Below are 18,002 nucleotides of genomic sequence, written 5' to 3' on the forward strand. Positions count from 1 at the left end.
GCATGCAGACTATGACAGGTTAATTTGTTTGGTAATTACCTCCCAGTCGATCTCGGTTCAGACAATGCTGGATCAATGGAAGGAAAGGACAAGCACGGACAAGTTGGAATGTCAACAACAAGGAATTTATGAACAAGGAAAATAAATAAATAAACTGAATAACTTTTTATTTCTTTGTGGGGAAAATAAGTAAATTCAAATCGATCAAAATAATCTCGAGCAAATAAAGACTTAAACAGGCATTAATGGAAAAACAGACAAAGAGCAGATGCTTGTCACTGTGCCTTACTTAACGATTAACCACGACACAAGAGTACCCTGCAGATCATTCAGTGGGGAAAGAAATCCTGCCTCGCTTACCAAGGGAGGAGTTGTCTTGCATCAAACAAAATGTTCAGAAATGTGTGAGCATGCCTTCGTACGTTGCCAGCGCCCTGCCTTGCCATGCACCCGCCCGCAAACAGGTTTTCACACAGATCGTCGTCACCCCAAGGAACCATGGATGCCAAGAATCAGGTACGCCAAGAGCAGGTCTTGAGCAGAACCAGCATTAACGGACAAAGCGTCACCCACCATCAGGAGCCACCAGAAGTCGCAACCAACGGACAGCTGTAAGGAGCTCTTAGACGTTGAGGCGCTGTGAGAAGCTGTTTCGGCGCTGAGGTGCTGTGAGGATCTGGAAGGTGCTGAAGCTGTCGCCAGCTCAGCAACCGTCTGCCTGGAGCTGAAAATATCCATCACTGTCCTCTCCCAAAGAGAGGATGATCCCACGTCTCTGTTATCATCTGAGCTCAAGCGTTTGGACATTGGTATTGCAGCACTCTATGAGTTTCGGAGACCGGATTGTGGCGAGATCATGGCGGGTGGTTGCACCTACTATTGGTCCGGTCGCTTTGATGGTTACCATGCCCAAGGAGTTTCTGAAGCTGCGTCCAATAAGCTGACCCCAATGATAATTGAGGTACCACCGGTCAAAGAGCTCATTATGAGACTAAGGATTTCTCACTCCTTGGGTGTCATTTCCCTGGTGTCTTCATGTGCTCCGACTGAGGCGAGTGATCTCACTATGAAGGATGCATTCTGTGCCACGCTCGAGTCTGGTTGATCAGTGCCCCAGGTGAGACACTTCTCATCTTGAGGGATTTCATTTCATCGACTGGAACTGATAGGGATGGTTAGGAGACGTGTGTTGTTCTGTTGTGAAGTTTATGAGGTTCCCTTGGGTCTGGAACTGTGAACCAGAAGAGCACATCATTCCTTGACTTTGCAAGAAGTTATGGACTTCGGGTGGCTGGTTCATGGTTTCAGGGCCCACAAGCTCATCGCTGGACTTGGTGTTACAACTGGTGGTGTGGGAAAGGAGATTAACCATGTGCTGGAGGATGATCCTGAACTGCAGGGTCTACCGGAGTGCTTAGTTGCTCAATACTGACCACCGGCTTGTTGCAACTCGAAAGTTGCACCTTAAATCCAGGAGAATGGTGCCATCCCAGCCGAGGCTGAATATTGGCAAGCTCAAGGATGAGAGGGCAGCTGAGGAGTTTGCGAAAGGACTGAGTGGAGATTTGGGGGATCTGGGTGCTTTGGGAGATCCTGAAGAGTTGTGGAATGCCTTCAAGACCACCGTCCTTCATGTCGCCGGTGGATGTCTTGGAAGTCACCACGGGGCGAAGACTAATTTTTTTCTCTCGAGGGACACTGGATACCATTGAACAGAGTCGCAAGACCAGGCTGAATGGCAGAGCTGAGCTGTTCAGGGAGCTGAAGCGTAAAACTGAATGTGCGCTAAGGGTGGACAAGGAGGTCAATGTGCAAGTTATCTGAGAGGGGAGAGAGCATCACCTGTGGTCAAATGATTATCGTGCTGCTTCCAGGGGAATTCGTGCATTGTGTTCATCTAAGCCCATCCATTGGTGTACTGCAGTGAGAGCGGAGGGTGGTTGGCTCTTGACAGAGGAGTCCGAAGTGAAGGCCCGCTGGACCGGTTACTTTGAGCGGTTGTACCAGGTTGATCCACCAGCTGTCGCGTTGCACGTCAGGGGTGTTACAATCCCTTCTTCTTGCGCATGGCAGCTTGGCTGCCGGGGTAGCAATCATTTCTTGGAAGCGAGACTGTGTCGCTGATGCAGTCCCTCCACCACTCCACACTGGTACTCATTTTGCCGACCTCGGACAGGTGACAGGCTGAGTCAACCCCCCTGGAGAATTAATTCAGTGGCCAACGAGGCTTGAACTCAGGATCCTGGGATCCCAAACTGCCACCCTAACCACTAAGCCAACACCAGGCTTGTTACAATCCCTATTGCTGACCCTCCAATCAACTGTGGTCCACATTCATTTGTGGAAACACAGGGTGCGGTGAACCAGTTGAAATGGGGTAAAGCTCCAGGGATCTGTGGCATCCATGCTGAACTTCTCAAGGCTGGTGGAAATGCCACACTCGTGTCGTTGCATGCAGTTCTGTGCTCTGCCTGGACACAGGCATCATCCAAACTGACTCCAGAGAGGGACAAGGCCCCTCTTCCAAAGGGATGAGTAATCACCAAGACTGTAACAACTACTGAGGGGTGACACTGCTCTCATTGCCGGGCACGGACTTTGCTCGGATAATTCTCGATAGGGTTCGCCACCATCTGCTTGAGCACCAGGAACCAGAGCAGTCAGGCTTTCCACCAATGAGATCAACGATTGACCGTATCCTTGCTCTTCGAGTCCTCACCGAACGCAGTCGAGAGTTTCGGTTGGGGCTGCTTACACCCTATGTTGATCTCTGTAAATCGTTTGATTCAGTGAATCGGGATTCCCTGTGGAGGATTCTTGGTCTTCGTGGGGTGACACCAATCTGATCTATCTGATGTCTGAACTACACTCTGGAAATAAGTCAGAGCTGGTACGACCACAACTCACAGCACTCTCAGCACCAGTTGTTGCTTGAGTTCATCAGGGGTGTGTCCTGGCCCCCACACTTTTCAGCAATTGTATGGACTGGATTCTGGGGAGGATGTCTGAGAAATCAAGCTGCAGTGCATCATTTGGGAATGTCAAGATCTCTGACCTTGATTTTGCAAATGTTGCAGTCATCTTTGCGGAGACTCTGGAGATCCTTTTGGAGGCCCTCGAGGTGCTGAATGAGGAGTCGGAGCTGCTGGGATTTTCGTTTCCTGGTCAAAACTAAGATCCAGGCTTTCAGTGACATCTTGGATGCTGCTGTCCTGTTTGTGGTGAGGATGTTGAGGTCGTGGAGAGATTCACTTACCTTGGCAGTGATATTCATGTCTCTGCTGGCTGTGAGCCAGAGGTAAGCAGACGTCTGGATCGGGCCTGGAGAGTCATGCATTCACTGGATCATGGGGTGTGGCGATGCCACTATCTGTGTGGGAGGACGGAAGTCTGCGTCTTCAGGTCCTTGTTGCTTCCAGTCTTGCTCCATGGATGTGAGACTTGGACTCTGACCATGGATCTGAGACGGAGACTTAATTACTTTGGTGCCAGGTCTCTTCGTCGAATCCTTGGCTATCGCTGGTCGGACTTTGTGTCCAACAAGCGGTTGCTGAGCGAGACTCAAATGCAATTGGTTACCTGCATAGTCCGTGAGCGTCAGCTGCGGCTGTATGGACATGTGGCTCATTTTCCTGATGCTGATCCTGCTCACCAGATTATCTCAGCGAGGGAGTCTCGTGAGTGGAGGAGGCCAATGAGCCGACCACGTGCCTCGTGGTTGCAGCGGGTTGATCGTCATCTCAAGGAGATGGGGATGGGCCAGGCATCTGCCTGGGGGATGGCCAGACGGAGGCCCCTGGAGTACCGGCGGAAAGTGGACGCAGCGACGCGCTTTTCTGCGCATGCTCCCATACTGACCTGACCTGACCTCAGGCAGTTATTTCCAGAAATGCATGTTGAGAATAAACCCATCCCCTTGTGTGGTGGGAATCAAACTCTTTTATGTGTTGGAGGAGGGTAGAGAACAGGTTCCCTTTCTTTCTTTTGTGATGACCTCTTCCTTCCTCTTTGCAACACGTTCATGACGTATGATTGTACATCAGTTTTCAGTTCCGCGTGAGCAGTATTCACCATTCGTGCACGCAATAAGATAACCCTTTGCCCAACGGATACTTGTCGATTCCCTTTCCATCAAGACACATTGGCTTGGAAATACACGATGTATTTACACATTTTATTTTGGTTATCATTTTCACATTGGACTTGCAGGCCATTTCAGTCATCACACCGCAACATTTTCCTGGACAGTTCATTCTGACGGTCAAACATGGCTGTGGTCTTAGATCATACACCTCAAGTCCCACCTTTTTCCATCGGCGATCGACACCCTGTTCAGCAGCTCCATAGATGCTGACTCTTCTTTGTGTCCAGCTGAACAAAGAGGTGATAATTGCCGTTGACGTTGTGGGCGCTTCGTGTTTCTGCTCGATGTTCCGGCGGATGGTGCTTTCTGGTGTTCGTCCAGCACCCCGAACATGGCATCGTTAGCCAGGCTTGTGTTCATTGGGAGTTGCATCTTGTTTGGCCAGGAGAGAATGACAGTGAGAATGGACGGTTGGAGGTCACGTGCAGCGATGTGCCAACAGGCAAGCTGCATTTGGCTGAAGTGGTGCTTGAGGCTCCGCCCACACTGGTCACCCATAAAAGCACAGCAGGACTGCCTTGTTGGCTGTTGGTGCGAGATCCTGCTGATGGTTGTGGACAGCAGAAATGGTAGTTGGTGACAGTTGGACTGTTGCTGCTGGTTCTGCTTGGTACCTGTTTCTTGATTCTTGTTTCGTGGGGGTGACCACGTGACGTCGATTCGTGTTCAAGCCTGTTTGTGGGTGGGTGCATGGCGAGGCAAGGAGCTGGCAGCGGAAACGAGCCAAGCTGTGGAGAGCTCATTTGGAGAGGTAGACCAAGCGACACTCACACATTTTGGGTTATTTTCGGAGACACACAACGACTTCTGCCTTGGTAAGTCGAGACCAGATTTCTTTTCCCCCCTGATTGGTCTGATGGGGACCAATGTCTCGTGTTTCATTGTTAAGTAAGGCATCGTGATCGGCATCTGCTCTTTGTACATTTTACTTTGAATACTTGTTGAATTCCGTGTTTGTTTGAAATTATTATCTTGCCAAAACTAAGTTTTTGCAAGATATTGTTACGTTTGAGGGGGGGGGTATGCATTCAAAGGGTAATTAGGATGTTTAATTAGGTATGCCATGCTGTTCGAGTTTACCAGGATCTCGATGTAATAAGTAGCAATTCAGTGGTGATAAGTTGTCTAGTAAATGTTCATTTCTTCAAGGGGGGAAATGATAATTGTCACGTAATTAGGGACACGGGATAGGGTAAGTGTGTCTGCGTAAACCCCTTTTGGTATTCTCTGGAGACTGGCCGTGACGTCACAGGACAGTGCAGCGGATGGCTCCGCCCCGTGATCACGATTGGCAGAAAGCGACGGCGGTGGGCCAATAAACGGCTCAATTGGAAGTGACGAGGACAGGAGGATAAAAAGGTTCTGTTCGGGGTCAAAAAAGGAAGAGGAAGAAGATCGGGACAAAAACGATCGTGTTTTTTTGGTGTGGAGGCTGTTGCGCTGAGAGCGTCCTTGTTGTTGTGCTGATTCGATCGTGTTCTTCATCGTGTCTTGGAGCCTTGCTGAGCCTCGTTCCTCACCTTGGTTGGCTCTGGGGTTCTGCTGGCTCGGAGTACGGGGTCGAACGGCGGGCGGACCTGCCTCCCTCTCCTGCTCGCAACTTGGCGCCAGAACTGGTTCCCTGGCGGCTGTGAGCGGACTTGGGCCAAGATCAGGAGGTCGACAGCACCACGGTTTCTCCTGCCCCCCTGACGAGAGCAAGGCCAGCTCGTCCGACGCCGATCCAGGGACAGTTGCGTCCACACCATGGTCCAGCCTGACCACCAGAAATAGCTACGTTGTGTGTGTGTGTGTGTGTGTGTGTGTGTCTGTGTGTGTGTGTCTGTGTGTGTGTGTGTCTGTGTGTGTGTGTCTGTTTGTGTGTGTGTGTGTGTGTGTGTGTGTGTGTGTGTGTGTGTGTGTGTGTGTGTGTGTGCTTGGCGCCTTAGAGGGTTTGAGATCTGTATATTCATTGGAATTGTCTGTGTTTTTCCCCACGCCCGATCCCACACCATCCCGTCGAATCTCCCCGGATCCCTTTTCTTGCCGAGTCTTGTTATTTCTGGTTAATAGTAAAAACGATTAAACATCATCAACTCAGTGAAAAGCGACTCGTGCCACCTTCCTCGTCCCGTTTGCGGTAGAGCGATTAGAACCGCCATGTTTGGGTTATAAATAAATAAACCGCCTCCATCGTTTCGGCTCATTCTACGTTAGCGGGACTGTTTAAGTCCCGTGGACGTCACAATATGTTAGTCAGCTTGTATGTTTTTTTTGTTTTTGTTTGTTTGTTTGTTTGTTTGTTTGTAATCACGTATGAAAAATTCTGCAGAGCACAGTTATCATTGGAAATTTTTGTAACTTCGCATATCAGAGGCCTATAGAGGTCCCTTTCTGTGCACAAAATTTTGAAGGTCAAAGGTCAAGGTCACGTTGTCGCAAATCAGGGGAGTCGACGAAACCCTTATTTTTTTGAGTAATTTTGATCGGATCGTCTTCAAACTTCATGGGAATATAGTTCATGGTCTGGCGCTCAGCTGATTAATTTTTGGTGGCGATTGGCCTTGACCTTCATGGTTCGCGCCTGAGGTCAAACATATTTGACCCCAAGGTCAAATTTTCAAGTTTTAGGAACCATATCGTGTAGTACCTCAAATTGAACACCTCGATGAGTGCTTTCTAGATATGTCAAGCTTGAGACATTATGACGTCATTTGGTGACGTTATGAGGCAAACGCATATTTTTCATCGTTACTCTGGAGAACCATTCTCATCAGAATCTCTCGAAGGCAGATATTCCTCAAGGAGTCGCTTGTCGTGGTTAGCAGCTCTTGTTCACCTCAGTGTGACCTTAAAGAAGTCACACGTGGTCACCTTTTGGCAAGATATGGGTCACCCTGCGGGTGAGATTGGTTTTTTATTTTGTTGATTGAGCATTTGATTTGAATTCATCCATTTCATTGACAAGGAAATAAAAAGTCCTTCAGTTTATTTATTTTTCTAAATAATAAATTCCTTGTTGACATTTCAACCTGTCCATGATTGTCATTTCCTTCCATTGATCCAGTATTGGCTGAACCTTGATAGACTGGGTGATTATAATTTCCAAACTAATGAACTTGTCAGTCAGCGTGCAACAGCGGTGAATGCTCGGCCGCATTACTTAAGATCGAATCAGGATAGGATTGTTGCTTCGCTGAGGTCACGTTCCCCTGGCAGGCCACATGACGTCAAGTTAAATGAAAAATTAGACGGTGGACACTTGAACTTGTGGTTATCTGATTGCCATTCGTGGTTGTAAAGCAATACACCACACCACAAAGTGAATTGTGAGCGGTGGCCTGAGATCTGGTTCTCCTGAGGGGAAATGAGGATTAACTCCCTCATTATGCACTCGGTACCTGTGGCTGGAACAATATATTGTTTCGGCTGTGGAAATTTGCAATACACCATAAAGGTTCCCAGCACAGTTCTGCCGGTAAGTTTTTGTTCAGTTAGATCTCCACCGTTGTTCAGAGGGAATTTCTTCGTGTTCATCGGGCTGCGACTCTTTGAGATAGCCGTTTTTCTTTATCTATCGTTATTTTAGATAAACCACACAACAACCACCTTAACCACAACGCCAACCATCGCCACCAACTACAACCACGAACCAACCACACTCAAACCCTCGCACAACAACCACCACCATCTTCGCCACTACCCGCGCTTACGAACGCCGTCCTCCACGGACCACGCGGCGACGATTTCCGCAGTGGAAACCGTCCAAGAACGCACGCAGGATTGACAGAACAAAAGCTCTTGCGGAGCCTGCGCGGACTTTTCCCGCCTGATTCTCCCACCTGATTTTTCCTGCCTGTTCTTTCCCGCGCTTTAGAGTGGAGGAAGGGCAATGCAGGTCAGAGGTCATGTAAGGGAGGGGTCTGATTTTGGGGGAATAATTCCCTGGCCCTGAGCCAAAACTGACTCCCCCGGCCCCCGCAGGGTGGAGGGAGAGCGAGAGGGCACGCCCCCCTTCGAGAGGCTTCAAGCAGAAGCTCGAAGGGAGGTGGGGCCGAAAACGGGGCAGAGCGAAGGGCAGAGCCCCACGCTATTAAAGGCAGAGAGACGCGTAGTAAAAGGGTTCGAGTTCGAGGAAGTGGAGAGACAAAGGTTCAAAGAGTTGGAGGTTCAAGGTTCCGGGTTCGGATGAAAAAGAGTGGTCGTGAATTCGTCGTGAGGTCGTCCTTGGTCGTGGGTCGCGAAAGTGACCGAACGGAATCTCTCCCTTGGTCCTTCTCTCGGTCCTGCGCTCGTGGCTCGGCGAGCGGCCTGTCGAAGGAGGTGCGGACGTGAGACTCGGCAGAGCCGGCTGTGGGGCGCGAACCTACGCGTCCAGACCAGGAGTGCCGGAGAGGGTTCGCCGGCCGCGAGGGAGATTGGAACCAGGCGCGATCACGCTGACGGTCGTGGGAGAGGGACTCACCGGCCACGAAACGGAGGTCATTTCTTTTCTTTTGGGTTATTGCATGCATGGTGTGGTGCCAGTCCTATAAGTAAACCTGCGTAAGTGACTGTACTTGTACATTGCTTTATTTGGAAGTATCACTTTTGCTTTCTATTTATTTTCCATTTGCCTGTACATTGCATGACTGCCCTTGCTCATCTATGTGTGCAATAAATGTGCTGGTGAAATGTTTCCTGTTCGTTGCGTGCTCTCCCTATCTTGAAAGTGCCACCTTACCTCGTGGAATAACGAGTAGTGGGAGTAGGGTGAATATACTGATTCTGGCTCACTTTTCCCCATGTAAGTGAATGGGGGATTTTCAGCGATTCATATTTTTTTCCCCAAAAAATAAACCCCCTTTTTATCCCAAGGTATATTTATTTGTCTCCCCTTTTAACCTAGGGGCACTCTATTCAAATAACCAATGCGACAAGATAAAGATTTGTTCAAGTAGTAATGTGATTTGTTAAAGGTGATTTGAAAGAAATGTCTGAAACATGTAAGCCCAGGGACACTCTTTTTCAAATAACCAATGCATATTGTTTTGCTCACTCATTGAACCTATAAAGATTTGTTCATTCTCAAATTCCTTCAATAGTTTAATTTTCTTTGCACAATAATCCCCATCTAAAATATTTAAAAATAAAACATTTGAATATTTATATTTTTCAAGATACCCCTTTTGTGTCATTATGAAATGATATACTTATCTTAATGATCTCATCTGACCACTTCCTGAGTTGCATATCATTTTGAGATTGTAGTAAATTATTTTTCCATTGTTCACTTGATAACCATCAAATTTTTCAGTCCATTCAAGGATATTTATTATTTTCTTTACATCCTCTAACTTATTGGTTTTTAACTTGATTCGCTTGTTTATTTTATTTACCTTTGTTTTAGTTATTTTTTCAATAAGACTTATTTGATATTTTTCACATTCATTATGTTTTCCATTTATATACCAAGACTGATATTTTCTCCACTCTTTAGTTTGATTAATACTTGGTTCGACCATTTATATTGTTGTGGTTGAGGAAATTCGCAAACCACAATTCAGGTCCCGTAGGTGAGGTATCTCTGTAAGTACATGGTGTAGTGAGCCCAAACCCGTTGTTTAGAGGGAATAAATGTGATTCATTTGGGCTGCGACCCTTTAAGATAGCCGTTTTTCTGTTCTATCTTTATTTTGAACCAACCACATCTCAACCGCCATCACACAACAACCACCAACCGCAACGCCGCTTCACAACAACAACAACGCCAACAGCCATGACCTTTACCTTCGCAACTCGCTCTCGCAACCATCGCATCACCGCCATTCCAAGCGTCAACGTGGCCAGGGACCGCCACTTTAGACCCTCCACCACCTTCACCTCTCCTCCTTCTACCGCCATTCCCGCACCGCTTGTGGGCACCGAGCGTCAGGCTGTCCTGGCCTCGTGCGGGACGCGCGCTGAGCCGCGGGTGCAAAAAGCGGCCTTTCCGAGGAAAGGTCGGATCAGGAATGATACACGCCCACTTCTGTTCCGTCCTATCAGCAAGCGTGGGACGATTTGGCCCCGCGTCCAGGCGCGTCGGAGTCAAATCGATATATGCAAATTCGAGGATCAGGGGAGGTTCACGCCCACTTTTCCTCCGTCCAATGGGCGAGCGTGGCTCCGCCCCCGAGCTCATCCTGATCCGGAAATTTGCATATGGATTCTCCTGCCTTACTATAAAGCGCCGAGCGCGGGGCGAATTCAGTCAGTTTCTGTTTTGGGCTCGGGCGAGTTGGAGAGGTGTGGTGGCGGCGAAGTGTGGCAGCAGCAGTCAAGACGGGTCTGGAGGAGAGTCGGTCTGTCGGGGTTCGGAGTCTGTCGGGGAGCTGCAGAGAGGGGAAGCCGGGAACGCGGTCGAGGTCGCAGTGGAGTCGCTCGTCGCGGGACCCAAGCAAGCCAGCTATCCTCTTTCCCCAGAGCATCAACAACCCTCCCCTGTTTCCCCCCGCACTGAGATAGTGCGAAAAGGGGGCCCCGTTCCCACCCCATTCCAAGCAGTGCGAACGAAACCCGCGGAGGAGCGCGGAGTCGGGGCACCGCCGCGACATTTGCGGCTCATCACAAGACGGGTAGGCTCCACGCGGTCTCGCGCCCCAGGCCCCGTCTGCCCCCTTGTATTTGAGGGTGGCCCTTTTCTTTTGCTTTTGAAGTATATGTGTTTTCGGCGCCGTCTGTAAAGTAAAACTGTGTTAGTGTTGCCATGTGCTCGCGTAGTCGGTAGTAGATCTGCATTGTTGTGTTCCTTTTGTTACATTTGCTTTTGGTGCATAATTGTTGTAATTGTATATGTGTGCTTTCTGTTTGCCGTGGAATAAATGTGCCTTATGTTGAACTGTTTTTCCCGTTTCGATTCGTCTTTTCTTTAATTGAATCTCCATCTTACTTCACGTAAAGGGTTGGTGGTGGGCTAAATATGCCCGATAATTAATCGGAACCGTCGAGGTTGACGATAACACCGCTCGGTTATCCCGATAGTACGGAACGGGTCGCTTAAAGTGGCCCGTGTCCGAAGTCGACCTGCGGCGAGGTGCGATCGCCCGGTCTACCCTCCGTGTGGGTACTTAGGTAGGTCGAATTTGGCGAACAACCGTATCCCACGCGGGGGGGGGCGATTGGCACGATCGTGGTGAGGCCGAAAGGCCCACCCGTAACTAGTTCCCGGCGTTAGTCTGAGAGGGTCACGACAGAATTGTCCGTCCGGTGGGCGACGTGCCGCGATTCGAGTTACGTGGCCGCTCGCACGCTGGCGGGCGCGAATTCGCAACAATATATTGTGAAAAACGCGGCGGAAGCCCTCAAAAACCCTAACCCATCTTCCCATCGTTAAAACTTGTGTCCATATGGAACACAATCTATTCGATTCACTCTATCAAACAATATCCATATGGAACACAATCTATTCTATATACTCTATGATTAAATATTCACTCTATCATACAATATCCATATGGAACACAATCAATTCCATTATCTAAAATAAATATCTTATCATCAAAGGCTCCTCATGCCTTTTTATTTACTTCTTCACAATATATCTTATGTTTACAACTTCTTATTGTATTCATTTTCTGATATTCTTCTTTCTTATTCATCAAACAATTATAATAATTTCTAAAAGTTATTGATTTCTTTATTACATATTTCTTTATTCCCTTTAACCTTTTATCAATCTGATCACCATACTTATAAGCAGATGCCTTTGCTCTCAATCCAATAAACTTGCTCATTACTTTTCCACCCAACTCATCCTTAAACTTACCAATAACCTTTTCATTCTTTTTTGAAAATAACTCGCTCTTCTTACTAAAATTACTTGTATCATATACTCCAATATTTTTCTTCATATCTTTATAAACATCATCAGTTTTTATATCGAGAATAAAACTATCAGTGTCCATATACAACAATGAAACATTTTCACCATACTCTTTCTTTAAGTCATTATACAAATAATCATACATCAATATCTTTGATAAATCAAGAACTGCTGTTCCAACATAAATTGGTTTATCCATTACATTACTTTCCTTATTCATATGAATAGCAGAAAAGTTCTCTGAAAAAACCTCATCTCTCTCAAAACTTGGTTTATTTATCAATCCAGAAGCTTCTTTCCAATATGTTGCGAATCTAATATTTTGCCTGTTTCTAACATTCTCCATAGTCTTTCCAAATACAGCATTATTCATAAATTTATAAAAGTCCCCTTCAAATTTTACTTTTGTATTTGCTCTCGTATCTGTATTGAATTTAATATACTTTTCCATCCAAGGACTTTGTTTAAATTTTAAAACTCGATGAATTTCAGCTACTCTCAACCCAGCAGATAAATATTGTCTCAAGTTCCTCTGATGCAAAACATATCCCTCTTTATCATAGAATGTTGTTCATAACTTTTCTGTTGATTTACCTTTAATATTAAAACTTTTATGATAATCACTTAACCATTCTTTCTTTGGGGTTTCTTTCTCACATGCAAAAGGAAGGTCTTTATGCTTATTATGAAGATCACTCGGGTACCTCAAATCAACTTCAAAATAATGACCTTCTTCTTCCTCATTCAATTCCTCTTGAGAAGAAATAACAATATTCATCAAAGCCTTTTCATAATCCTTTTCTTCCACCCACTCGAATTTACCATAAGGCAGAGATTGAGACATTGCCCATCCATACAAATTATAATTAGCATCAAAATACATCAAATAATTACTATCTTTTTCACTCTCATAATTTGGAAGATATTTATTATTTGCTTTAGCATATCTTTTTGAACATACTTGTGATATTCCACCTCTCTTTGACTTCTCAATCATCAAAAGCATATCTACATCACTGATTAAATCTATATCTTGTTTTGTCATTTTCAACATTGCACTCCAAGCTAAACCAGGAGCTGTGAAATAGTGGGCAGGATCGAATCCATAACAACTTTTATTATGACAGTGATCTAAAAGCTTCAAACACATCAGCTTACAATAAAACATGTTTTTAGATACAAATCTTGACATTCTCCAAGGTTCTTTCTCTTAAATATTTTCCAAATTTCTTGTGCGTGTTTATATTCCTTATCACTTATCTCTTCTTCATAAAGGTTATTATAGAAACTTTCTTTTGAAGGAAGTTGTGTTTCTTTAAATCTCATAAATGAATCCATATAATCATAAGGATAAATTCCCTGACTTGCAAGAATTTTCTCTTTACTTTGAATTTCATTCCTTGTTTGAATTTCCTCTCTCGTTGGAATTCCCTCTTTTACCAGAATTTCATCGATAATCAGAATTTCCTCTTTAGTTAGAATTTCATTCATTGTTCGAATTTTCTTTATAATTAGAATTTCTTCATTAATTTCCTCATTAATTAGAATTTCCTCTTTACTTTGAATTCTCTCTTTAATCTGAATTTCCTCTTTTGGAAAGAATGAATTAAGATTTGGAAAAGAGCCCATGGAGCTCAGATTTGATTTGATGCTAGTGGTGTTCCCATAAACTTGTAAGAATCGAGAAACCTAATACGAGTTAAAGGTTTTGTGAATATCATTTTTGTAAATGAAATGTACTTTTGACTTGTGTTTGTTATGGCAGACATATTCCCTGGTGTTTTTGAAAGTTCATTTATAAATAGATGTGTATCATAGTTGGCGCTGTTGTGAAGAAAGACTGGAATAAAAGAAGGTAATTTACAATTAAGATTACAACAGGAATGAGCGGGACCTCAATATTTACCAGTAAGATGACAATGATCCCTAACTTTGGACTCCTCAATTTCCTCCTCACAAATATGACAGATATTGTTCTTTCTAAATTCAAATTTTTCTTCTTTGGTTAATTTCATCGATTCATTTGTTTCTTTCATTAATTTAGTTCGTCTTATACAATCCTTTTCTAATCCTTTTACAAACTCTTGTGAAGCTTTTTTTCCACTATAATGTTCAAGTTTATTAAACTTTTGTCCAACAGATGATTTGATATAATAACAGAAACCACAAGGAATATGTTTTTGATATTTATTTGTTTATGATTCTTTTGGATAAGGAGAAGCAGTATTCATCTTTTTTAGGATACATTCAAAATCAGCGTATATCACAAATGGGTGCATGATAAATTTATTATAATCTTCAAAATAAATCTTTTTACCAGGTTTACGCATTGTAATTACAGCTGATTTATGATTACTACAATATTTTGAATGTTGTTCTTTTGTATGAAATGAATTTAGACATCGCTTACAAGGATATATTTTGTTTGCTGTTCTGAATACCTGAGAAGAGATTAATCTTGATAAATTATTGATGTATGTATAATGTGAATTCTTTCCAACACTAAAATATAAAAGATCAATGTGTGTTTCTTCATTTTTATAGTTGTTTGAAATTTTTAATATTTGAACTTTGTATCCGTTAATCCATATACATTAAGAGAAAGATTATTCTTTTTCTCAAATTTAGGAATATCTGTTCGTGGCATTGGGAATTTAAAATCTTAAATGTCCAAGGTATTCTCATATTTCATATATTGTTTTACTCTTTCTGAATTACATTTTGGTGGATGTAAGTGAGAAAGAACAGACCAGAGAAAACATTTATTATCATTGTTCTTAATATTAACAACTGCCTTCTTTAGTTTTATTTCTTTTGGTAATTCAATATAAGAAGAAGCTTTAAGAGGGTTTGATTTTAGAATGTGTATATCTAAAAAGATGATTTTTTATAATATTGAATCCACTTCCCACCACTGTTATAACCCTAAAGATATAAATCCTGATGAAATAAAGGATGTTAATATATCAGGTGAAATGACATTCCGTTCAATTGAAGTTAGGGATAATTTTAAAATTACCTTTGTTATAAAAAATGGAGCAGTTGAATCTGTTAATGAAAAAAGTATATAGATATCGTTGGTAATGTTTTTTTATACGAATTAAATATGAGTCAATATTCAACTGAAGATTTTGAAGATTATGAGAGTGATTATGATACCGAGAGTTTGCATTCAAACAATAGTTATGATACCGAGAGTTTGTATTCAAACGATAGTTATGAAAGTATAGATGATTCTGAAAGTATCGAAGATGAATTTCAGTTTAAGTAAAGTTTTACTTTGTAAATATGAATAGTTTACTCGATTTTGAACCTCTTGAATTCCCTGATTCTCCATATGACAAATTTAAGGATTGTCCTGCACGTGAAAGACGGGGATTAAACACAGAGTCAAAAGCCTATCAACAATGTATATTCTGTGTTGGTTCAAGTGGATGTGGAAAAACCTGCTCACTTTTAAAGATGCTCCTCACTCCCAACTTTTAGATTATGATAATTTAATAATTTTCACAAAGTCGAGTTTTCAACCAGAGTATCAACTACTCTCATAAGGTTTTAATGCTGGTCTTCAAAAAGAAGATCTAATCGGTTTATTTAAACTTCAAAAAAACCTAAATGATTATAACATTGAAGATATAATACAACTATTTTGTGATACACAGAGATGTAAAAAGAAATCAAAACCGATAACTTGTATTCTTCGTGATAATACGGATGATATACCATCTCCCCAAGATTTGGATAAATCTAAAAAGAACCTCGTTATCTTTGATGATTGTGTTAATGAGAGAAACCAAACGGTAATGGACAGCTTCCACACAAGAGGGAGACATTCTTCTTGCAATTGTATTTATCTTTGTCAATCGTACTTTCAACTTCCTCGTCGTTCCATCAGAAACAATGCAAATTCTTTTATTTTATTCAGGTTAAATTCAATAGATATAAACAATTTTTGGAGAGACAATTGTTCTACATTATGTAGTAAAAAGGAATTTGGGGATTACATGAAACACACGACTTTAAAATATAAATATATTGTTGTGAAACAAGATGAGATATTAAATGATATTTTTCAAGAAATAAATGGATGCGAAAGAAAGAGCAAGAAGATTTAGGGACCATCAAGAGTTGGTTTCAAAAGTTGTAAAACAACAGGAAGACATAAAGAAGAAACGCAGACAAAAACTAACGGGTGAAGAAGCATTTGAAAGAAAACAAGAGAAATTTTTTTAAACCACTTTTAAAAACTTCCCAAGAAAAAATTATAGATGTTTCCACAGTTCCCACAATAAAATATACTCCGAGAAAGCTCCAAATGTCAAAAGATTTCAGTTGAATGACGGAGGAAGAATTCGAGCATTTTGGAGAATTAGAATATGATGATGAAGGATTATTTCAACAACTGGAAGAGATGAATCGACCCCCTGATTATATTGTGAATGCTCTTCAAAACAATGAATATTCAGCGGATTCAAAAACCAAAGCAGGACTCATTCCAACAGAACAACCAGCAATATTTCATCTTGTTCAAGAAAAGGCATTGATATTTAATGATGAATTAAGGTTTTTGAGTTCTGCTCAACCTCCTGTCAAACTAACTCCGAGATTAATGTTTCTTCTCACAAAAGATGGAAGACAAGGTTCAACTGTGAGGGATGAATCAAAGTATATTGATAAACCATTGGACATGAAAAATAATGATGATAAAGTATATATTGATCTGCTGAACTCTGTTGATTATAGGGTTATTCTTTCTGGTAAAAGTAGGATGAGAAGGAGAAACACATTATTCAGGCTTTAAGTATCCTTGTTTCAGGTGTTAGTTTTCTTCCAAATGACCCATCACAATTCGTTAATGGACTGTTATTGTTGTTAGGCAGTAAGAAGGCTGGAAATAACAATTGTTTTAATGAAGCATCAGCCATTTTCGACCAGTTGATGAACATGAGAATAATTAATAAATATCAATATAAAGACATTTTTTATCTCATATTAAATAAGATGAGAAGCATAATCCTTAGTTTCAATTTCACAACAAGCGACCACACATCTTCATTCCCATACCCACTACAACTTGACACAACAAAAGAATATGAGGCATCTTTATTGTCCATGGAAACTTATAATACCTTATTTAATATAACCGAGAAAAATGACAAGTTTAGTTATAATCCGGGAAGTGGATACAAAACGACAAGTCTCACCCGGAGCACATGAGATTTCTCAAATATCTTCCGAAATTGCTCGTCTTATGAAAGAACAGGGTGATGAACCAAAAAATATTGTTATAGACATTCAAAAACATACTTCAAAATCAACGATTAAACTTAAAAATAACTACAAGGTTGATTTCACAATTGATAATTCATTTAGAGAGTTATTGGGTTTCTCCTCAAAAAAGATTGAAACTCATGGAACGTTTTACAGTGATAATGTCATTCAAATATCCTCAGGAATAAATTAGGTATTAATTCACTGTGATTTTATTGATGGTGCTTATAATGATGGAATAAAAACAAATATAATATTTTCATTCAGCGCATACTCAACCCCAATTGGTTATAAATTCAATATGGAACCCAAAAATTTGGTTTGTCTCCCTGTGTCAGGAAAAACCATACACAGAGTAAATTTTAGAATAACCGACCAAGATAATCGTATGATTTCTTTTAATGGGGAAGTTATATCCATCAGAATTCACCTACGTGAAGTTTTCCAATAAATAAATACGATGGTTCTTGTGAGGAAACAGGAGTTATGAAATATAAAATAATTACAGGGGATGGGATGTTCCTTTCCCCATACTACAAGGGTGAAGGTATGTATCTTGGTAGAGGATACTATAAACCTACGAGACAAAGGGGTGTCGGACATCAATTTAGAGGAGATGGGATAATTGATACTCGAATGGGTATCGGTTCAACCATTCTTAAACATAAAGACCTAATTGGTTCAACTGCTTCTGCTGTGGGAAATGTAGCAGGTGCAATAAAGAGTATAAAAGATGCCCAAAAGGAATCTCATAAATGACAAGCA

General features: G+C 42.4%; 2 protein-coding genes across 2 annotated transcripts in view; both read left to right on the forward strand.

The window, feature by feature from the left end:
- The window catches only part of LOC147021054 (uncharacterized), a 15,203-nt gene extending 3,978 nt beyond the window's left edge, over positions 1–11,225 (forward strand). Inside the window, exons 2-3 of the mRNA XM_085893503.1 lie at positions 4,530–4,694; positions 9,697–11,225. Coding sequence (XP_085749629.1) covers positions 4,530–4,694; positions 9,697–10,604 — 1,073 coding nt within the window. The 3' untranslated portion in view covers positions 10,605–11,225. The remainder of the gene's footprint in view (positions 1–4,529; positions 4,695–9,696) is intronic.
- Positions 1–18,002, forward strand: part of LOC147021051 (uncharacterized) — a 166,040-nt gene that overhangs the window by 133,250 nt on the left and 14,788 nt on the right. The gene's annotated exons all lie outside the window — the stretch shown is intronic.

The sequence above is a fragment of the Eptatretus burgeri genome, chromosome 8 (genome assembly GCF_056783735.1).
Source record: "Eptatretus burgeri isolate ZD-2024b chromosome 8, Ebu_testis_v1, whole genome shotgun sequence".
In the NCBI taxonomy this organism is placed as follows: domain Eukaryota; kingdom Metazoa; phylum Chordata; class Myxini; order Myxiniformes; family Myxinidae; genus Eptatretus; species Eptatretus burgeri.